Below are 22,604 nucleotides of genomic sequence, written 5' to 3' on the forward strand. Positions count from 1 at the left end.
TATTGGTTAAATATGTTTGGATTCCTAGCAGTATCCCTCAACTATTTCCCTGTTGGAATGAAACTTTTTGCTGAGACACATATAGCTGTCTGTGCCACAGGGTGTAAACCTGGTTCATGGTGGAAAAGCTACTGAGACAAATGGTCTTGTGTAATATTTCCCTATTGACATGTGGAGGTGACCATGCAGTAATGTTCAGTAAGGTTATCTCTTGCAGGACCCCTCCTCTCTCCTTTTTTTGTTGTTGTTGTTCCGACAAAGCTTCACTAAAGGAAGTTACAAATTCAACTGTTTGAAATACAAAACATTTCATTGGATTAGTATAGGAATCTGGTTTCACGTTTTAAAAAAAAGGTAATTTAATCACGTATGATCAACAGTGATATTAAGAACACCTGCATTTTCCAGTGTGAAAATTTTTTTTCTGTGATAATGTTTCGGATTTCATTAACACAGTCAGAAACCAGGCTGTATTCCTGTTTAACCTTATTCTGTGCTAAGATTTCTATAGTGTCATATTTTATGACCCAAGTTCAAAGTATGATAAAATAAGTACCGGTACTTGTGTATGTGTAGACATAGATATTCAAATTTTTTAATGCCAGCTGTTATTTTTTTTTTTTAGTCCTGTTGTTATTCAACATTGCTGGCTTTTGAAATATCCTAATAAAAGCAGCAATTTATTTGCGCTAGTTTATTACGTCTTTCAATTTGTTCTCCAGTTCCCTGGTGAGTAAATTCTTAAAATCTGCATAATGGTTATACTGTGCTTGAGGTGAGGCCAATTTGCTGTCCTGATGTCATGGAATAATGCAGAAATAAGCAATAAAAAGGAATTTGTTGTATATTAATAAAACTCGAAAGCTCTTTAATATAAAGCTTTTCAATATGAATCTCTTAGAGTACCAAAATTACCAAAAGTACCTATTTGACAGGAAGGCTAATTGATACCTCCTTTTCTTCATCCTAACCAGTGGCATAACTAGACCCCTAAGGGCCCCGGTACAGAAATTTACAACTGGGCCCCCCTAAAGGGATAGTGGAAAAATATATGTTCAAAGAAGAAAAAGAATATTTGGTATGTGAAAGAAAGTAAAATAAGCACACAAGAGCTTAGATGCTGGGAGAAGAAAAGACAATGATAATGTGGTAAAGAAGAAAAGAAAATATCAAAAAATAGAAACCAAAAGGCACCTTTGACTGTTTTTTTGCCATGGGAGTTTTTAAAAAGGCCAGCTAATTCGTAGTTTGCACCAATTGTTACTGGATGTTTATGCCTATAGGTATTCCCCTGTACTAAGCACAATTCAGCAGGAACAGCCCCCTAAGTTTGTATGTCTGTACTATCACCTCTGCCAATTTATCACTGCCTTTACTCATTTACTAGGTGTTCTACAAATAAACTTTCTTTCCCTTTCTGTATCTCCCAATTTCTCCTACTTTCCAATACTCCATACACAGTCTCTTACATCCCAGTTTGTACCTTTTGTGCAACACTTTTCTTTCTTCCTTTTTTCTTCTTATAGAAGTCACCTCACTATGGGACTGAGCTGATCTGGTATGGGGGCAAGCTGGACCAATTGAGTGTAGGGGTGGGCTGGGCCAATGGGGCTCAGTGGTGGGCTGGGCCAAACAGATGTGAGGGTGGGCAGGGACAATCAGGCTCAGTGGCGGGATGGGCCAATCGGATGTGAGGGTGGGCGGGGCCAATCGGATTCAGCGGGGGCTTAGCCAATCGTTTTCAGAGGTGGGCTGGGCCAATCGGGATTGTGTTCAGGCAGGGCCAATCGGGATTAGGCCACTGGGGTATGAAGGAAAAAGAAGAGAAAAGAGAATCAGAGCTGGCACTGGGATGCAGCGGGCCTCATAAAGGGTGCAGGGCACGGGGCCCGGTGCAGCTGCACCCTTTGCACCCCTGGTAGTTCTGCCACTGATCCTAACCTTGCGTTTTTCTTACCCTATAAGGGAAGAGACTTGTTTCTGTTGTTATAATCCGTTTTATGTCTGGTTTGAACTGAAGATTAAAGGGGTCTTTTATAAACACAGCTGCAGTGTCACAGTGCAATTTAAGGCACAATTCACCATGGTTTACCCACATGTAAACTTATTTTTGCTTCTTCGGTTGCTCATACTGTTCTTATAGGCCTACCCGTGGGTATTGTGCGATATGGCCAACAACACAGACCATAAAATAATACGGTTACATTTGTTCAAGTTGAATGAGCGTATGGTATTGGAGTCAAGCTAATTATTACTTTACGGCAGAATTATTTAAATTTGAACTGAGCAACCCTCCTGTATTCCCAGTCATACAAATATTATCATAGTTAGTACTTTACTAACTATCAATAAATGTTCCGGGCAGTCTGGAGAATGTAACACAATACTCCTTTATTGAATCTGTGTTTTTCACATAACTGTGAATGAAAAGTAACACAGAAAATTATTAGTAAGTCAGAGCTGATTGGATCATTAATAAACCTGCCATTAATTCAGGAAATGTTATTAAAGGTGCAGAGTTTGCTACTGTTCTGATAACCTATAGCAACCAATTATCAGGTTGTATTTACAGGTCACATGTTTAAAAGCAAATATCTGATTGGTTGCTAAGAGTTATTGCATCTCTGCAAACATAATGCCTTTTATTAAATAAAAAAAAGTAGATTAGAAAGAGTAAAATCTCTTTAGATGTTCAGCCTTGTATGCTCACTTACAGTAGAACATGATAAAAGTTCCATGTTTGACACCAGCCTGTTTATTGCACTCTATAGGTCTCTGGTTGGAGAGATCAGCTACACCGTTTCCTAGTAGATCCTAGTTCTGTAGGATCATTTTAACATTTTTTTTTTGTAACTAAACTTAAACTAACTTACGTTCTGTAAAAAGAAATACCTCTGCATTAATAATACATCTAATAATAAATCTACATAAAAATACAGCTATATAAACCTCAATGTCTTTGAAATGTCTTGAGACTTTATAAAGAATGAGCCACTAAATTATGATATGTGCTTATTACAAGGTCCTTTTTTCTAGATCTGGGTGGGGGTTGTTGAAGAAGAGTTGTTGCTCCTTCACTATATTACATTTCACAAGGTAACCTCTTCCCTTTGAATTTCAGAAAACTATGGATACAAAGGACAGTCAAGTGTCAGAAGAAAAGCAGTGGACATCATGGAGATCATTAAGAAAATCAGACTGGTATCAGCAATCTGAAGCCTCTCCAGATGTTCCCATTGAGAGGAAAAGTTCTTTAAGAAAATCAGACTGGTATCAGCAATCTGAAGCCTGTCCAGATGTCCCCATTGAGAGGAAAAGTTCTTTAAGAAAATCAGACTGGTATCAGCAATCTGAAGCCTCTCCAGATGTTCCCATTGAGAGGAAAAGTTCTTTAAGAAAATCAAATTGGAATCAGCAATCTGAAGCCTCTCCAGATGCTCCCATTGAGAGCAAAAGTTCTTTAAGAAAATCAGACTGGTATCCGCAATCTGAAGCCTCTCCAGATGATCCCATTGAGAGCAAAAGTTCTTTAAGAAAATCAAATTGGAATCAGCAATCTGAAGCCTCTCCAGATGTTCCCATTGAGAGGAAAAGTTCTTTAAGAAAATCAGACTGGTATCAGCAATCTGAAGCCTCTCCAGATGTTCCCATTGAGAGGAAAAGTTCTTTAAGAAAATCAAATTGGAATCAGCAATCTGAAGCCTCTCCAGATGCTCCCATTGAGAGCAAAAGTTCTTTAAGAAAATCAGACTGGTATCCGCAATCTGAAGCCTCTCCAGATGATCCCATTGAGAGCAAAAGTTCTTTAAAAAAATCAGACTGGTATCCGCAATCTGAAGCCTCTCCAGATGTTCCCATTGAGAGGAAAAGTTCTTTAAGAAAATCAAATTGGAATCAGCAATCTGAAGCCTCTCCAGATGCTCCCATTGAGAGCAAAAGTTCTTTTAGAAAATCAGACTGGTATCCGCAATCTGAAGCCTCTCCAGATGCTCCCATTGAGAGCAAAAGTTCTTTAAGAAAATCAGACTGGTATCCGCAATCTGAAGCCTCTCCAGATGCTCCCATTGAGAGCAAAAGTTCTTTAAGAAAATCAGACTGGTATCCGCAATCTGAAGCCTCTCCAGATGATCCCATTGAGAGCATAAGTTCTTTAAGAAAATCAGACTGGTATCCGCAATCTGAAGCCTCTCCAGATGTTCCCATTGAGAGGAAAAGTTCTTTAAGAAAATCAGACTGGTATCCGCAATCTGAAGCCTCTCCAGATGCTCCCATTGAGAGCAAAAGTTCTTTAAGAAAATCAGACTGGTATCCGCAATCTGAAGCCTCTCCAGATGCTCCCATTGAGAGCAAAAGTTCTTTAAGAAAATCAGACTGGTATCCGCAATCTGAAGCCTCTCCAGATGCTCCCATTGAGAGCAAAAGTTCTTTAAGAAAATCAGACTGGTATCCGCAATCTGAAGCCTCTCCAGATGATCCCATTGAGAGCAAAAGTTCTTTAAGAAAATCAAATTGGAATCAGCAATCTGAAGCCTCTCCAGATGTTCCCATTGAGAGGAAAAGTTCTTTAAGAAAATCAGACTGGTATCCGCAATCTGAAGCCTCTCCAGATGCTCCCATTGAGAGCAAAAGTTCTTTAAGAAAATCAGACTGGTATCCGCAATCTGAAGCCTCTCCAGATGTTCCCATTGAGAGGAAAAGTTCTTTAAGAAAATTAAATTGGAATCCACAATCTGAAGCCTCTCCTGATGTTCCCATTGAGAGGAAAAGTTCTTTAAGAAAATCAAATTGGAATCAGCAATCTGAAGCCTCTCCAGATGCTCCCATTGAGAGCAAAAGTTCTTTAAGAAAATCAGAGTGGTATCCGCAATCTGAAGCCTCTCCAGATGTTCCCATTGAGAGGAAAAGTTCTTTAAGAAAATCAGACTGGTACCGGCAATCCGAAGCCTACCCAGATGTTCCCAATGAGAGAAAAAGTTTATCTTCTAAAGAGAAAACATTTGATATTGCAACAGAAAATACAAGCGAAATGGAGAAGATTGCTGGCGGCAATGAATTCAGAACTGTCAGGGCTACTATGTTTGAACACAATATTGAGAGGCACAATATTGAGAGGCACAGTGTTAATGAGTCAGGCTTTCCAAGACAGACTGTTCCAGATAAACATACTAAAATTAAGTCACCAGCTAATGAATCAAGAGGCTGGACTGATTGTCAGGAGGGTGATAACTCTGCTAAATATCAACAAGGCACTGAAATGTTGAATACTATAATTCCTCAAGCAGGTGTTTTGGAGAAGAGTTCTTACATTGCCAGCCATAGTCCATACACATGCACTAATGTTGAAGTTGATTTAAGTAAGCAGAGAATAGAGCCAAGATATGAAATTGTTCAAACTATTGGGGAAAAGGTATCCAGTGAGTCCATACAGTTGCTTCCAGAGCAAAATGTTCGGACCCTTCGGTCTAGAAGATCTTTTAGTAGAAAAGAAATAGAACAGGAGAGATCTAAGTTGGATGGAGATATGCATGATCGCCCTTGGAGCAGGCTTCAAAGAAGCAAAAGTGAATACAGGAAACGCAATACACAGGGAAGTTCACAAGGCTCATTTAAAGATAAAGACTTTAATTTAGAAGATAAATATGATTTTAGAGCAGAAATAAGACCACCTATAATAGCAACTGCTGACAATGTGTTTAAAACAGATAGAACTGGCTTGACTGAAAGCAAGGCAGATGCATTAAAGATTTATGCAGTTCAAGACAAAGATTACAAAACAGAGAAAGCTAAACTGTGGGAAGAGAGTAAGCTATGGGCACATCTGAAAGAAAAAGAATCAAGCAAAGGTTTGGAGCATTCTTCTTTTAGATCACCTGCAGAAAATCAAACCGTTTCTGGAAAAGAACTGCAAGGAGGAGGTCAAAGAGATTTCTTAAAATCTCAGACATACCATGCAAGCAAAGGCAGTGCTGAAAATGATGCACAAATTGCATCAATGATTGATAGTAAAGATGAAACTGGTGTTTATGGGGAACAGTTCCATAGTTCTAGAGTTCGCAATTTTAAAGAAAATGAAAACCAGCCTTATAGATCTTTCATAAAGAACGATTTAGAACTGTTGCACAAAAGCACCTCCAGAGATGAATCAATGGATGTATTTGAATCAGTTCTAAACAATGGCATTGAACAGATGAAGAAAAATCTCAGTGCCCATTCATCTTCAATGGAGACAAAACTGGATAGCAGAATTGATGAATACTTTACCGAACAGAAGTGGAAAAGAGAGAAATTGTTTCCTTTAAATGATAGTAGCAAAGTGGAAAATACAAGTGATTTAATAACATCCACTACTAATGAAGTATCTACTAGAAACAGAGGAGTTGCTGATAAAAATCAAGACATTTTAAACAAATTTCCACAAGATACAAAGGCAACATATTTTGCTGTGACATGCTTTGATAAAAAAGAAAAAAATGAAAGTGATCTTGGCACTTCTATAAATTTCCAATCAGGTAATCTTGTTGTAAAAGAAGATTCAAATAACAGACTGTATGTAGCCTCACACAATAACTTTTATTCAGATTCTGGTGATGGTAAACAGGACTTTCAAATACGAAGGGAATCAAACATAAAAAGCACAAGCAGATGCCAGGCTATTGTGGAATCTGATTTCACTGTAAAGTCTGATGTAATGGGTTCAGAAATTTTGAGGCCAAATACTATTGATCTAGATCTTTTGCAGGAAAGACATAGACAAGAGCCATATGTTGAAGAAAGCAGGCTTACATACCAAGATTCCTCTGCAGAACTCTCTGCAAAAGATTATGATCACAAAAGTGATAATAAATCGCATAGGGAAGCTGAACAATTTGATCTAAAAGGGACCTACAGATCACAAGTTGTTGATATTGATGCCTTAATGGTAGATTATAAAGTCTCTCAAAATAATAATCCTGATCAGGGAAAATCATGGGAGATGTCAAGGTCCTTTAGGGAATGCTCAGAAAAGAATGACAGCAGAAAATGGAAAGACCCTGACGTGAAACCTTTCACATATAAAGAAGGAATCAAATATGAGACTGTCTCATCTTGGTATACATCTCAAGAACATTCTGAACATGAACTAAAAACTGAAGACCTTAAATTCACTCAGTTTAAGAATGAAGGTCAGTCTACTGATTTTACTAATACTGTTGAAACAGATAATTTAAAACATCAATCTATAAGTAAAAACATAAGAACTCTGGATGCATTGCTTGACTCATCAAGAGGAAGGCAACGGGACCATAAATCGTCAACTTCCTTGCTTCAGAACTCCTATGATTTAGAAACAGAAAGACAGCCATCGAAGTCTTTTACAAAAGAAGCTGGTTTTATTGAGCTCAGTGTTGATGATGAAGATGATATCAAACTAAAACACCAGACAGCAGGCGATATCAGACTAAAACACCAGACTCCCAGCCAGACAGCAAGTAAATCCAGTGTAGTTGAGAAGAAACCGGCATATTCTGAAAGAAGACGCCCAGCCAAGTCTACTGATTTAGTAGCACTAATTTTAGAGGACAAGGAAAGGAGAAGACAAAATAGGTTGAAGCAGGGACCTACAGATGAGTATAATGCGCAACCTTTATCACGAAGACATTTCAGTGAACAAGAGCATATACAAAGTGGTAATAAGGTATGTCATTTTTGTGTTCCTTACTTTTATTTTATTTCTGTAAGCCAACACCAATTTTAATATCTCAGAAAACAGTAAAAGAGAACTGCTAAAGTCCATTGTCAAGTAAAAAAATATTAGATTGTGTTAGATGCTTAATAAATACATATATATGAAGTTTTTCAGGCTGTCTTTTCAAAAATATTCACTGGCCAATTGTATTGTCTGATTAAATATATAAAAGTTGGTTCTTACTTTGCATGGAATAAAAAAATGTGGGGCTCATTTATAAACATTGGGCAAATTTGCTCCTGGCCAGTAACCCATAGCAACCAATCAGATGATTGCTTTCAGTGTTCACCCTGCAGCGGACTGAAAAAGCTAATCTGATTGGTAGCTATGAGTTACTGCCCAGGTGCAAATTTGTCCAGTGTTTATCAATGAGCCCCAGTATGTCTGTGTATAAAATGTAGAGGTGTTCTTTGTCTAAACTAGACTAGTCTAAACTAGAAGCACACTTCTACACTAACATCCTTAAAGTTAAATGCACTTCTTTTTTGTCCACTTGAATACAAATAAATGATGAGCAGTGCTTGAGTGTTTTGATATTTGAAAGACCTTTAGATGAATAATATTTTTTCACTGTGTGACTCTTTAAAGCGGCATTCCCAGGACTACAGCACATCAATATACCATTCAAAAACCGTTGAAGTTGTGACTGAATCATCCCATAGGAGAAGTGCAAAGCAACAAAGAGGGAGAGCAGAACTGCCACAGCTGGTAAGATTTGACTCGAAATATATTTTTTATGGAAGCCAAATTTTATTATATTGCTTTTCCACATGGAAAAATGATGTAAAACATATTAAAAAATTGATATTGCCATTATTGGGCCCATAGAACCTGTATCTTTAGCACCTATTATTTGGTTGATAAAGCTATTCTAGGACAGAAATAAGTCAAAAGTATGGGTTGTCGATACCTGTACCATGGCATCAGAACAGTGACAAATTTAATTAAAAGTGCATCTTTACCTGCAGAATACACTTTGTGTCTCTTTTCAGTAGTCTGGCAAATGTCAGGGGACAAAGCTTTGGTACAGTGCTCTGCTTTTATAACTTTGCTGTTAATAGCACCATCCTCTCTTAAAGTCAGATAAATGTTCTTGACAAATGTGTAAGAAAAACGTCACTGTCTTTAAAATGCCAGTGGTCTGTGTTTCAAAGAGCTGGTTTATTGAGCGAGCAACACAAAGCAACATGATTGAACTTATTTAAAAAATGTTGGTATTTTTTAGCTAGCGGATCATTACTCTAACACTTATTAGGAAAATAAAAAAATGGGAACGAGGCATGCCCCTTTTTTCTGCAATTAATCTCTGTTTCATAGTAGGTTTCAGTTAAAGGAACAGCAACACCAAATAAATAAATGGTATTAAAGTAAATAAGTGTATTAAAATAATTAAAATATAATGTACGGTTTCCCTGCACTAGTAAAACTGGTGTCTTTGCTTCAGAAACGCTACTAAAGATCATATAAACAAGCTGCTGTGTAGCTATGTTGGCAGCCATTGAAGGCTCAGGTTACATAGCAGATAACAGATGCACTTTGTAGAATTCCATTGTATTCTATGACAAAGCTTATCTGTTATCTGCTAAGTATCCTGTGCCTTTTCTCCTTTTTCAGCATGAATGACTGCCCCTATGCCTACACAGCAGCCTATTTAGATAAACTATAGTAGTCTTCTTAAAGCAAACACATAACTATTTCCAATGTGATGCAACAGTAAATTATATTTAATTAATTTAAAATGATTTCCTTTGTGTTACTGTTCCTTTAATGGGGTATTTTGGCTGCATCTGAAGACACCAGACTGTTATGTTGACCCTCCTTTTTGATTTTTTTTTTTTCTCTGATTCCATGAACAGGTACGCACACATGTTGACTTGATGTTTGCTGTATGTGTTATTGTTGTTATTAATAATAATAATAATAATAATAATAATAATAGTAATAAGTAAATTTTGATTTTCTATTCTCATTTGTTTTCCTTGTGCAAACAATATTCTGTATCTTTAATATGATTAAATGTGCATGTACAAATCTATCTGTATGCAAATATGGAAATGACATCTTGAAACATACTTTCATTGTGTCAACTCTCATTAAAGTCACAGTACACAGTAATAGAGATTATGTTTCACTTGATAAGAGACACAGGAAAACAGAGGTTCCAGCTCCAGTTTAAAATGTATCCAAGTGTTCAATCAACAAGGCACTTTTTGAAACCATATTTTGTTCTTTCGCCAAAAAAGTTTTGCAATGTGCCGTGCACAAAGACCAACTTTCTACCCACCTGCAGCTATTCCTCAAGATGGAGCAGAAAAGGGCACTTCATTCTGGAGTGCGTGGTAGTAACAGCGAATCAGAAATAACTCCATCTAAAACCTGTAAAGTCAATGTCAGATATCCCTTTTACATCTTTAAGATCTTTCTATGATTTGTGTTTTTTGGGTGTTTTTGAAGCTGGCTTTTGCGCAACAATTCAAAAAAGTCATAGTCAAAAAGTAGCGGTTTTCCCATATGTTTTTTTTTCAGTTCGGATCTTTTAATAAATTTCATGACATTCGTAGTTTTAAAGAAAGCGAGTTTAATCGAAATTTCAGAAACCTCTAAGACCACTAAAATGAGATGTTGATATATAGGCCTCCACATTTAGCACATAGGATACAACATTTATAGCCATGTTCTCATCTATAGTTCACTTTTAAATTCTATTTAATATACCCCCCTTCACATTAGTTTAACAAATAGGGCTTGCATTAAACATACATCCTGTTTTATTTGAGAATTATGTATTTTTTTTTATATATTCCTGCAATAAACAGACAAAACCATAAAAATAAAGTCACATTCTACTTCCTGCCTTGCGAAACAAGATCATAGCTTTAGCTGGTGGAAGGAAGGGGTTTGTCTACCTTGCTTGGCATTACAGGAAGTAGAATGTAACTTTACTTTAACTTTCGTACGTTGCCTTGTTTAGAAATAAAAAAAACTGTATATTTTCCCTAATAATAGGTGAAAAGTATGTTCAGCACAAGTCCTATTCATTGCACTAATGTTGAAAGGGTGTTGGGTATACTGGCCCTGAAATGGACTGCCATCTATCTAAAGGTGGCCATACACGGGCCGATAAAAGCTGCAGACAGACCGTGTCGGCAGTTTATTGGCCCATGTATGTGGCCCCCCGACGGGCTTCATCGAACGAGATCTGGCTGAAAGTCGACCAGATCTCGATCGGATGGGACGAAAATTCCCGTTGGATCGCGGCCGCATTCGTTGATGCGGTCTCGCGATCCAATTGCCCATTACTATTCGTTGGGATCCGATCGTTGGGCCCTAGGGCCCACGATCGGATCAGCCCGATATTGCCCACCTCAAGGTGGGCATATCGGGGAGACATCCGCTCATTTGGCGACATCCCCAAACGAGCGGATCTCTCAGTGTATGGCCACCTTAAATTCTATAAAGTTGACAAGAAAATTATGCATTGCTACATCAGGCCATTTGATGTAAAGATTGTGCAAAGGTGAGTGAATACACACCTTACTGCTATGCTGTAACTGTGGCTACTGTTAATGAGAGATTGAATTAATGTTTCTACATTGTTTTAACACCCCGTACAGATCATAGGCTTTTGCATTGCTAAATGCAGTGTAAGTGGATGTGGCTGTATATATGGATGCAATAAATATATGCACTAGTGTCAATGTTTAACTAAGACTTGAGCATGGTTTTTGTATTTGATGTATGGTCTCCATACCTAGGCAATCATTTACAAAACGGCTTTAAAGTCTAGTGAGTGTGTGATAAGTAGGATAACATTAACATTAGGTATGTATTGTTGTTGAAGACCCTTCAAGAGTTTCTATAGCTTACACATACTTCTGTCTGATTACTCTCATTTAAGAATGATACATTAGGATTCATGCTATAGTCTACTGTTTTAAACTGAAGCTTCAGCTGGCTAAGCTTTCTGTAATGGAGGAATGAGATTCTGCCCTATAGCAGACTGCTGTGATTGCAGGTTGCCCTGTACTGCGGGTGGTGACTTGTAGGACCTATACAAGATTCAGTTAAAGTCTCTCTACTCTTTTACTTCCTACTTGTAACAATGAAAATATATGATCTGTACAATATTTTATTCGATCAAGCTTCTTTGTACTGCTGGATGGCTTATATTCCACACTGCACTGCCAGCATCATTGTCCTGTATGCCTCTAAAACAGTTAATAACGTGTCACGTTTCTGTTCCATTCCTGTCTGAGGCATAAAAGAGATCATCCTTTGAACAGAGACTATAAAAACCTTGTCATAAATCTACAGTCATAAAGTTACAGCCACTCATAACCCTCGTTCGCAGTCATCTGGCCTTCAGGTTTATCTTGTTCAATTTTAAAAGCTCATTAGTAAATGCCTTGTACTGGTAACAAGTAACCTTTGCAACTTTGTCTATGTTATCTGCACTGCTGCCAATGAGAACAGGGTTAAAAGACACATAAGTATATTGCTCCTGGAAAGAAATGTCATTAGCCCTGCAGTTTTATAGACAGTGTGCTTTTTCAGTTGTCCAGGGTCTCTAAAGTGTGTACTGTAATTCTATGCACTGATTTGTCTCCTCCCATTTGCACTATGTTTCCTACCAAGAATTTTTTAACATTGTTTGGGTGAATGAGTAAAAAAGGTCATAAATTTGTGATGGGTATAAAAATGACAATTTGTAAAGGTTTATCACTTTCTCTTTAAAGGAAACTTTAAATAGTAGACTATAGAATATAGAATAAATGAAAAAAAAATATCATTATCTTTAAAAATGTCTTCTTTATTAGAATGTTCTATAGATGTTCTCTTGTCCCTGTTTCAAATGAACGTTGGGCGTGTCCTAATGGTCCCTGCCAGAAGCACAGTAGGAGAGGGACAGCCAATCAAAGCCCTGCAGTCACACAAGCAAAAACAGGCTTCAGTTTCCTATCAGGTCAACCTAGCTGCTGATTGGTTCCTATCCTACAGTGCAGTGTGTAGCTCCTCTGCACAGCCTGGGAAAGAAGGCAACAGGAAGTGGAACAGATGGGTGGGACTAGTAGGATTTTTGCAGAAGTTGTCAAGTAACCAGAAACACTTAATTTTTAAAGCACATTCCTTCTATATCTAAAAGAGTTTAATGCACTGGCACATTCTTGTTTTTTTTACATATGTCTCCTTTAATAAGGATATAACACGTATTACCATGTAAACACGAGCCAGTTGTGCTGTCATCAGCAAAAAATGGAATTTAAAAATAGAAATCCTCATGCATATACAGTATGTGTTTTTCCTACACTTCATATACTTCAAGATTATCAGCTAGTCTGGTGATCACTCAGCAGTGGATTTTTGTGCCAGTTGCATATGCATTAATGCACACCAAGGGATCTGCCCGCGAGTTTCAGGAGGACAACCAACAGTTCAGATTTTGTCTGAAATGGCTGGTTGGCTGCAAAACAGTTGGTTTCTGTAAAAAGAGATTACCTTTAAAAATTGGAAGTAAACGCAGGTCAGTTGCATCGAAAATGCATCACATTTGTTTTTCATGCTGCTGGAATCAGTCAGTTGCTGGCTAATATTATTAAATAGTGGTTCCGTATTCTTCTAGACTTTACAGAGATTAGATATCACCAGTATGATGTGTTGGTAAAGCTTGCAAGCTAAGGTCTCCGTTGCATTCACGCATGCTATTGTCAATATTATCAGGCACCAGTTAAACTCCCTGTTTTTTTTTTGGAGTGTGCAAAGAGAGTACCTGGAGAAAAACCACACAAAATTTCACGTTGGCTGAAATAGAACCTAGAACCTGAATGCTGCAAGATAGCTATTTTAACCGTTCTGCCACCAGTTGGTTATTATTACCACCAGCACTGAAAACAGGGCCCTGCAGCGTGTATTCCGCTTGTTGTTGAAGCATAACCGATATTGAGCCATCATATTTCACAGTGCGGTATAATAGAAGGTAGTATGCATGGTGATTACATAGGAATACTGCAGATACAGAAGGTAAAGAAGGCCCTGTTTATTAGAACATACAAAGGTGATTTTCCCTACAGAAACTGGGACTGTGCTGCAAACACCTTTTGCATTGACACAAGCTCTAGGGATACATGAGCAGAAATTCTGCCCCTTTCACTGGCCATATTCATTTCTTAATAATAGGCTATTAGGTTGCCTTTAATGCCTGGAGATCAGTTCTCTGTGTTGTAGAGAAAAGATGGCATGTTTTCCATGAAACAAAACAACCTCTTTGATTCCCCAACCCCTCAGGACAGGATAATTCATTAGAGCAGGCAGTTTTTCTCTCCTCCCAGTAAATCCCAGGAGACTAATCACATGGTTTCACTTCTTTTTTTTTTTTCTGCATCCCCAGATCTCTCCACTTTCATACTGTCACCTTGGAATTAATCCAGATCTCCAAATTACCCATACACCACTGTTTTGGCCCAGTAGTTTGTGTTTCCTCATTTGCTGCCAAAAAAGCTAAAACGCACCCTGTATTACTTATGTTTTCTGGAGAGTATTGCTTTCTTTCCTTTTTTTTTTTTTAAAACCTTAAACATGTATTTTAAAGTGGTTCAATAGTTTTATTTTGCCAGGATCTTAGTGGGTTAGGCTGTTTACACTTCTTTGTTGGTGACAGCTGGTTTGTTCTTTCTTTTTATGCAACAATATGCCCTCTTGTGGAATATTTAAGCAACTGCAAATACATTTGCAACAAAACTACTGGGAGACCTTAATTTTTACATACTCTGATTTTATGTTTTCCTTCATCTTGCACAATTTTTTTTTGATATATAACATATTTAATAATAATTTCCCTTGATTTATCCTGGATTTTACACCATTTGTTTCCTAGTACCCTGAAAAATGTAAGATTGGGGTTCTACTGTATAAAACCTGCTACCTCCACAGGTATATTCTTGACTGATAATAATGAGTCTTTAAATGATTTTTACTGTTGTGGTCAAGCCTATTGGGGATGCACTGAATCCAGGATTCGCCTTTTTTCCACAGGATTCGGATTCGGCCCAGAACCTTCTCCCTGGCCGAACTGTATCCCAATTTGCATATAAAAATTAGGGGCGGGTGGGAAATCGTGTGACTTTTTGTCACAAAACAAGCAAGTAAATTATTCCTCCTTCCTACCCCTAATTTGCATATGCAAATTAGGATTTGGATTCGGTTCAGTATTCGGCCGAATCTTTCGTGAAGGATTCGGGGGTTCGGCAGAATCCAAAATAGTGGATTCGGTGCATCCCTAGTAGATATGTTATGTACTAATACAGGTATGGGACCTGTTATCCAGAATGCTCAGGACCTGGGTTTTCCAGATAAGTAATCTTTCCTTTATTTGGATCTCCATAGTGTAAGTCTACTTATAAATATTTTAAACATTAAATAAACCCAATAGGATTGTTTTGCCTCTAAAAAGGATACGTTTTTTAGAGGCTTTTGATATGAAACATAACAAAAGCGGTGTAAAGGTGATACCTTTATTGGCTAACCAAGATGATAATCACAGCAAGCTTTCAGAACATTGCAGTTCCTTCTTCAAAGCCGATTCAGCTTTTATGTTTCATATCAAAAGCTCTTCCCTATAACTTCCTCTAAAAAGGATTAATTATATCTTAGTTGGGATCAAGTACAAGGTACAGTTTTATTATTACAGGTATGGAATCTATTATCCCAAATGCTCGGGACCTGGGGTTTTCCGGATAACGTATCTTTCTGTAATTTGGGTCTTCATACCTTGTCTACTAGAAAATCATGTAAACATTAAATAAACCCAATAGGCTGGTTTTGCCTCCAATAAGGATTACTTATATCTTAGTTTGGATCAAGTGAAAGGTATTGTTTTATTATTACATAGAAAAAGGAAATCATTTAAAAATATGGATTATTTGGCTAAAATGGAGTCTGGGAGACGGCCATTCTGTAATTTGGAGCTTTCTGGATAACTGGTTTCTGGATAACGGATCCCATACCTGTACACAGAGAAAGGAAATTATTTTTTAAAATTTGGATTATTTGGATAAAATGCAGTCTATGGGAGATGACCTTTAAGTAATTTGGAGCTTTCTGGATAATGGATTTTTTTAGCTTCCTGCTAAATTAATGGTATGCTTACATTTTTGTTTGTACATGCTTTGAGCAACCACATTTTCATGGTGCATTAAATGCTACAAATGCAGTACTTGTGCAAATTAGCCTGCTTGTGCCAGATGCAGAAAAATATTGCATGCTGCAATCTGTTGTCTGGTAATCACAGAGTATCACCACATAGAAATAGCGCAGTCCTGGAGCAGCTCATTGGCGAATGATCTTGTGATTCTAAATAGTACTTGTACTGAAAAATAAACCGGTATTCTGTTTTTGGAAGATACACTGAATCTTGGGAAACTCAACAGGCTGCAAGTGCATATGACTAACAGAAAAAAGGGGTCTTTATGAGCTGTGACCCACACACAAAACTATTTTGCTGCCCACACATTGTAAGCTGTCTTTGTTTTTCCCTAGTCTGTTAGAGAAAGATATACAATTGTCAAGGCTGCAATATTGCCTGTAACATAACTTGATAACTTTGATGAAGCCATTTTTCCTGCAATGTTGGTGCATTCATATGTTCTCCCATGAAAAATGTCCAACTCTACATTAAGTAAGTGAAGCCTGTTTAAAAGCGATTAGGAATAGGGATCACATAGCCTTAGTGGAGGTACAAGCCCTATACACACACTCTTTTTACGAGACATTGGCTGGTGTTCATTTCTTTCTGTTTCATCCACTTCAAATGCGGTGGACATGTATCTAGGCTAAAGTGCATATAAACCTTCTCAAAAGAAATGGGGGACAAACAATTCCATAAGTCCAAAATCCACCAGTCGCTGCTACTGGCTATTCAGGTAAATGACAGACTGCATAGTCAACTCAGCCTCCTCTCCATACACCCTGGGTGCCATAGGCCTTTAGGGGTGATTTATAGTTGATTTTGATGTATCGTATTATCCCGAAACAGTGGACATTAGCAGAGAGAAGACGAGTGGAGCTATAGCTGTACAAGTTGCGTAGCATTCAGAATTAATTTGAGTTATGTTGTGGGAGTAGACCAGTAACTAGAATAATGCAGTCATTTTTCATATTTTGTAATGAAAACTGGTGGGAGGAATAAACCTCTCCCAATGAATAATGAGCAGTGTATGTGCTTCCTTATGTTTCTCTTTTCACTACTCTTGTGGGGTGATTGCCTTTGGGTTTTTTTTCACTTTAAAGCAATGACCCTCCCCGCATGTATGAAAAGACCGACTCCTTTCTGGGATGCTTTCAGGGGCTTGAGATAGGTTTGATTATCAGCATTTTGCTGCTGTATTTTTTGACATCTTCGTTGCCCTGGGCGGGTGTGCACAGTACAGAACCTTCTGTACTCCATATGTACATATCTTATTCATTTGGCACAATGCATCTCCCTGTGGACTTGTGTGAATGTACAAGGTCCCTTGTTAGCAACTATAATCACTAGGGGTCCCTAATTAATTTCACTTTTAGATAGATATATGATCAAGTATAGGTTCCACCTGATCAGATTCCAGACTACCAACTTAGTCCATACTCAATATTACTGCTTTTTTGTTGTGATGCAGATCGTAGGTTAACCACACGCCAATTGAAGGGATTTGGGTCAGAATCAAAATTCTTATTGAGATTTTTTCAAAACGTCTTCCTATATATCATGATTTATCATGAAAAAAGTTGATTATTTATTTGATCGACGTTTTGGTCATCACCATGGACCTTTATCATCTTGATAAAGGTCTTGATCAAATAAATTATCAACTTTTTTCATGATAAATCCTGGTGTGCAGCAGCATTCATCTCGAGTGTATATTGTATTTCTGTATTGCACCCAGGTGTGTGCCCTAGCCCTCCAATGTGTGTGTATATGTATTTGATATATATATATATATATATATCCTATATCACTCTGAGAAAGAAAGCAGAGATGCACATCACATCACTGTAGACTTGCAATTGTAAGCTTTCAATCGCAGGGTGCGCTATAGCTTCATTATATTATATAACTCTGTGGAAAATGTTGGTGCTATAAAAGTCAACTTTAATAACAGTGAACAATCCTATCTCTTTTTTTTTTTTTGTTCAGCATTGTCTATAGAACATACCTTTGCTGCCATCTGTGGGTTATGAGTAGATATTGCAGGGAAATAGTAGCCATCGTCTTCTGCACCATGTAAATCAGTATAGAGTACAGTAATTTCATTGCTGCAGTAATTATATAGTTTTAAAAGTCATCCAAACTGACTGTTGATTTCCACAGGGTCAGCTGGTCAAATTTAAGGCAAGGTAAACCATGCCCTAATAAGAAAATAAAACTATGTATTTACCATTCTAATATAGACTCTTAACATCAAAAGTCATATATGGGGAGCAAAGAGCTCACAATCTGAAGCTACATAATCTGTTTATTGCTGACAAAGCAGAAAAAGCTTATTTTGTGCTAGGGTACCTTTTTTAAGGAAATGTCATTGGTTAAATATGTGCCTAATCCAAAACATACATTTCTGCTTAATGTTTTTATTGTTGCCAAAGGTGCTTATGTCAAAAGTGCAGTAAACATTTCTATTAACTTAATTGCCATAATAAAGCTTGAGCTAAACAAGTATAACTAGAAGATGCTAGTAAACATAGCATTGGAAGGCCTATGTTAATTGGCTTAAAATAATGGGTTATTTAGTGGTCTGTATAATTATATAGTGAATAAAGTACCCTTGTACTCTTGTAAATAATAAGGATATTATAAGTTACCGAGAAGTTTCATGATCATATAAAAGCACGAAGCTGAGTGTTTTTATACAGGTCATGGAACTCCGAGGTAACTTCTAATATCTTCATATTTTGCAATAGGGGGTACTTTATAATACACAAGTTTCAGTGAGTTATGTGACAAATGATATCACTACTCACCGTTTATAACTGGTGACATCACTACTCATCGTTTATAATGATATCATTTACAAGATATTCATGGCTTTTGCGAATTGTATATTAATATACATTCATATAAATCAAATTGCTACGGACACACATTTTGCTGCCTTTTCGGCATGGTCCGCGCCGAGGTTCTTTAAAAAAAAAAAAATGGCCGATGCGTAAAAACGCTTGCGGTTTCAACCTTCGGCAATGACATGCTACGCTAGCGGATTTTACTCTGCGGTCAGCTAGCAGTGTGAAGCTTGCTGAAAACGCTGCACGTATCCACGTGTGTTCGTAGCCTAAGGAATTAAATAAGCTCATTTGGAGATTCTTACATTATACATGTGTATGGGTTTAATTGATGATGACTTTTAGTTATCTTTATTAAAAAAAAAAAAAAAAAAAATCAGTTTGTTATAGTTGTTGCTAGACCTTTGCTATAGAAGCATGTAAATAAGGTGAGAAGCAAGAACATGGCTCCGTTTCACACATACACCATCTGGTTATGCCACAATCAGATAGTACAGAGTGTGTTCTTTGATATTCAGCACATACATATACATAATATCTACAGTACAGGTATGGGATCCGTTATCTAGAAACCAGTTATCTAGAAAGCTCTAAATCTTGGGAAGGCCATCTCCGATAGACTCCATTTCATCCAAATCATTACATTTAAAAAAAAAAATCCTTTTTATCTTTAATAATAAACAGTACCTTTTACTTGATCTAAGTTGACCTGACTAAACCATATTGGAGGCAAAAAAAATCCTACTGCATTTATTTAACGTTTAAATGATTTTCTAGTAGACTTAAGGTATGAAGATCCAAATTACGGAACGATCTGTTATCCAGAAAATCCCAGGCATTCTGGATAACCTGTCCCATGCCTGTATTGCTTATTTCCCTAAGTAGGGAATATTTTATGACCACAGTAGTCTGAATATTCTTTCATCACAGTCTATACAATAGTTTACACTTGTCTAAACAAACTGTATATTGACGCAGTATTTATGTTAGGTTATTTTACATGGTGGCTACATTGTCCTAAGCAAAGTGATAGGAATGTTCTGGTGATTTGTTCCCTGTTATACAGTGGTTAATATGTAAATATTCTATTTATGTATGTCTTGTATTTATGTAAGTGTTAACATGAAAAAAAAGGATAAATACATCTAATAGCACACCAGCATTTTGCTGCTGTTCCCCGTTCCATCAGTGTTGAGGTTCACTCTGTATGTAGATCCACAAGCTAGTAAAAAGAACATGGGGCAACATAGATAGGGAATGGAAAGTGCAAGCCATAGAGACATGTTTATTTAGAAAAAGTGAAAAAGCTGAATTTACATATCTAATTCCACATCCCCATCTGAGGTGCCATAAGGCTGAATGCTTAGGACGTTTCAGTTTCTTGGTGTTGCACATTGAGATCCCTATTTGGGTGTGAATGTAGAACAGGATGGTGCTGAATCAGCTGCTCTTATCCATTTACATTTGTATGTGAAACAGCAGACACTATAATATAGATGCTAATGCCTTTACCCTGGGGCGCCTGTTTATTATTCTAGGTACTGATCTAAACTGCTTTTTGGCTGCTAGACTGTAAGCATGCTGGCAGTACAAGAGAAAGAGACACCATGAAATCAATATGTTTACAGTGTTTTTTTCTATCCAAATGATAGGAGCATTACTCCAGAAGTATAAATAGTAATACCCCGCAATGTCCCACTCAGTTGATATAAATATGAATACATCCACCTCCCAGAGCTGTTTCAGTGCACCTCGGCTAATGTGTACGCAGTCAGTAAAAGTTCCACTTGCAAGTTTTTACCCAGCCTGTTGTCTCGTATGACTGGCTAATCCCCTACGTGTAACCTTGCTGATGAAAGAGGAAGCTTCCCTCGTTGTGATGAGGAACATGTAAATTATTGATGTCCGTCTGAGTACTTAGTGCGGTGGGGCTAATAACGACAAGGCACCCAGGATGAGCAACTGCAACTAGTATCTGCAACATGGACTATTACTACCTGTCACACTGCTTTAAATTTTTTGGGACAGTCTGGGTGAGTTACTGCTTTGCAAATACTTTAGAAACATTAGCTCTAATGGCTTCTTTGACTTGTGCTAGAACATTACACTTTTTCTTATATTTTCCTTTAAATTGGTTCATAGAATGCTTGATGTTTGATAGTAGAAGAACTACAGTATAATGAGTGACACGGGGGGGGGCTCTCAGTTGCTGCTATTTTACAAGTGTCTTTTTTTGGATCATTCTTTAAAATTACAAAGAATAAAGGAAAGGTATTTATTTGGAGAGCCGCCAGGATAAATCTATAGCCGGTATTTCCACTGGCTTCAACTGCAGGCAGCTAGAAACAACTGGAGGACCCCAGGTTTCCTATAGCTGATGTGTAATATGGCATGTTGTTAGTGCTACATACAATGACATCGCTTATCCAGGATCTGTCAGTACAGGAAACAGGACGGTGCCTTATTTATCTTTTTCACCAAACCCGTCTGCCTCTGGATAGGAGCTCTCTAAAATTAAATGTATCTCCTTTCCACCCCTTGCACCCCTGTCTCCATCACAGAGTTCCACAGCAACTTTCTTAATGTTGGGGCTCATTTATCAACAATAGGCAAATATGCACCTGGCCAGTAACCCATGGGAAACGGTGACATTTCTGTTTTAATTATTCTTCTTGCAGTTTCATACCTCCCAACTGTCCCTTTTTCGGAGGGACAGTCCCTCTTTTGTCAGCTCAACCTGCCGTCCCTCATTTGTACAGGAAAGTCCCTATTTTCTCTGCATTGAACAGTCAGAAAAAGAAACAAAGTTTCTTACTTAATTGGCTTTTAGCAGAGAACACAGAACAGCCAACAGGTGCAAATAAGATACTTTGTAACAATTTTGAGACACAAAAAAAAACTTTAGCTAAGGAGAAATATTTTCAAACTTTCATAACCTGCCAAATTTTGTAAAATGAACATGGTAATTAGGGGGTGTGGCCGCATAAAGGGGTGTGGCCCAAAAAATTTGCTGCACTACATGCAAAAAATAATGTTGTCCCTCTTTTTACTTCCAAAATGTTGGGAGGTATGAAGTTTGCTTAAAAAAAAGTTTATTTGCCCAGTGTTGATAAATGACCCTTACATGTCTTGGTCGGTAGTGACATCATGCATTTGGTGTCCAAAACAAATTTCACTGATAAAAGGGATTTCTATTTGGGAAAGAAAGAACAGAAAGCCTTTCATCTTGTTTTGTACAAAGGTATATAAAAGTAAATCACATACAGGAGGACCAGCATATACTCAAGGACCAGCATATACACAAGCTCATTCTCAAAGAAAGACAGCTTCATTTATCTGGGGGGATAAAAAAAGCTATATCATGTTAACCAGCTGTTGGCCAACGAAGTGTATGCTGGCCGTGGCTCTGCGACTGTTGTTGAACTACATCAGCCATCAGCAGCTTTCTCACTGCATTCCAACTAGTTGCAGCACAGCAGAGTAAACAAGACAGTTCCACCTTGCATAAAGGCAATAATTAATTGAAACCAGTTCCTCTAATGGTGCAGAGTTTAAAGGGCCAGTTAACTTTGCAAGCATGCTTTAATCAAACCAATTGTAATTGCTTGACTTTTTTCCTTTGTGCTGTTAGATTAATTCTTGCCCTTTGAAGAAAGCTAAACTAAGTGCATCTGTAGCAAAATGTCTGTCTGCCATTACCAGCTCCTTTGTGTAAGTTTCTGGTCTCCCCTGTTCTCGCAGGCATTTGCTTTTATGTATCAAAATTTCTTGTATCCAAAGATAGCTGTCCCAAAGGCTTACTTTTCCATAAAAAGTTTCTTTATTTAAATTATCATTAAAAATTCAGTTA

The 22,604-nt window shown here is 37.5% G+C and overlaps 1 protein-coding gene across 4 annotated transcripts in view; it reads left to right on the forward strand.

The window, feature by feature from the left end:
• The window catches only part of LOC108715698, a 129,356-nt gene that overhangs the window by 36,183 nt on the left and 70,569 nt on the right, over positions 1-22,604 (forward strand). For 3 of the 4 annotated variants that reach the window (XM_041566100.1, XM_018261105.2, XM_018261095.2), the window contains exons 4-5: positions 3,122-7,675; positions 8,315-8,434. In XM_041566100.1, the coding sequence (XP_041422034.1) occupies positions 3,122-7,675; positions 8,315-8,434 (4,674 nt within the window). The remainder of the gene's footprint in view (positions 1-3,121; positions 7,676-8,314; positions 8,435-22,604) is intronic. The other variant, XM_041566093.1, reaches the window with a different exon arrangement.

The sequence above is a fragment of the Xenopus laevis genome, chromosome 1L (genome assembly GCF_017654675.1).
Source record: "Xenopus laevis strain J_2021 chromosome 1L, Xenopus_laevis_v10.1, whole genome shotgun sequence".
NCBI classification, from domain to species: Eukaryota; Metazoa; Chordata; class Amphibia; order Anura; family Pipidae; genus Xenopus; species Xenopus laevis.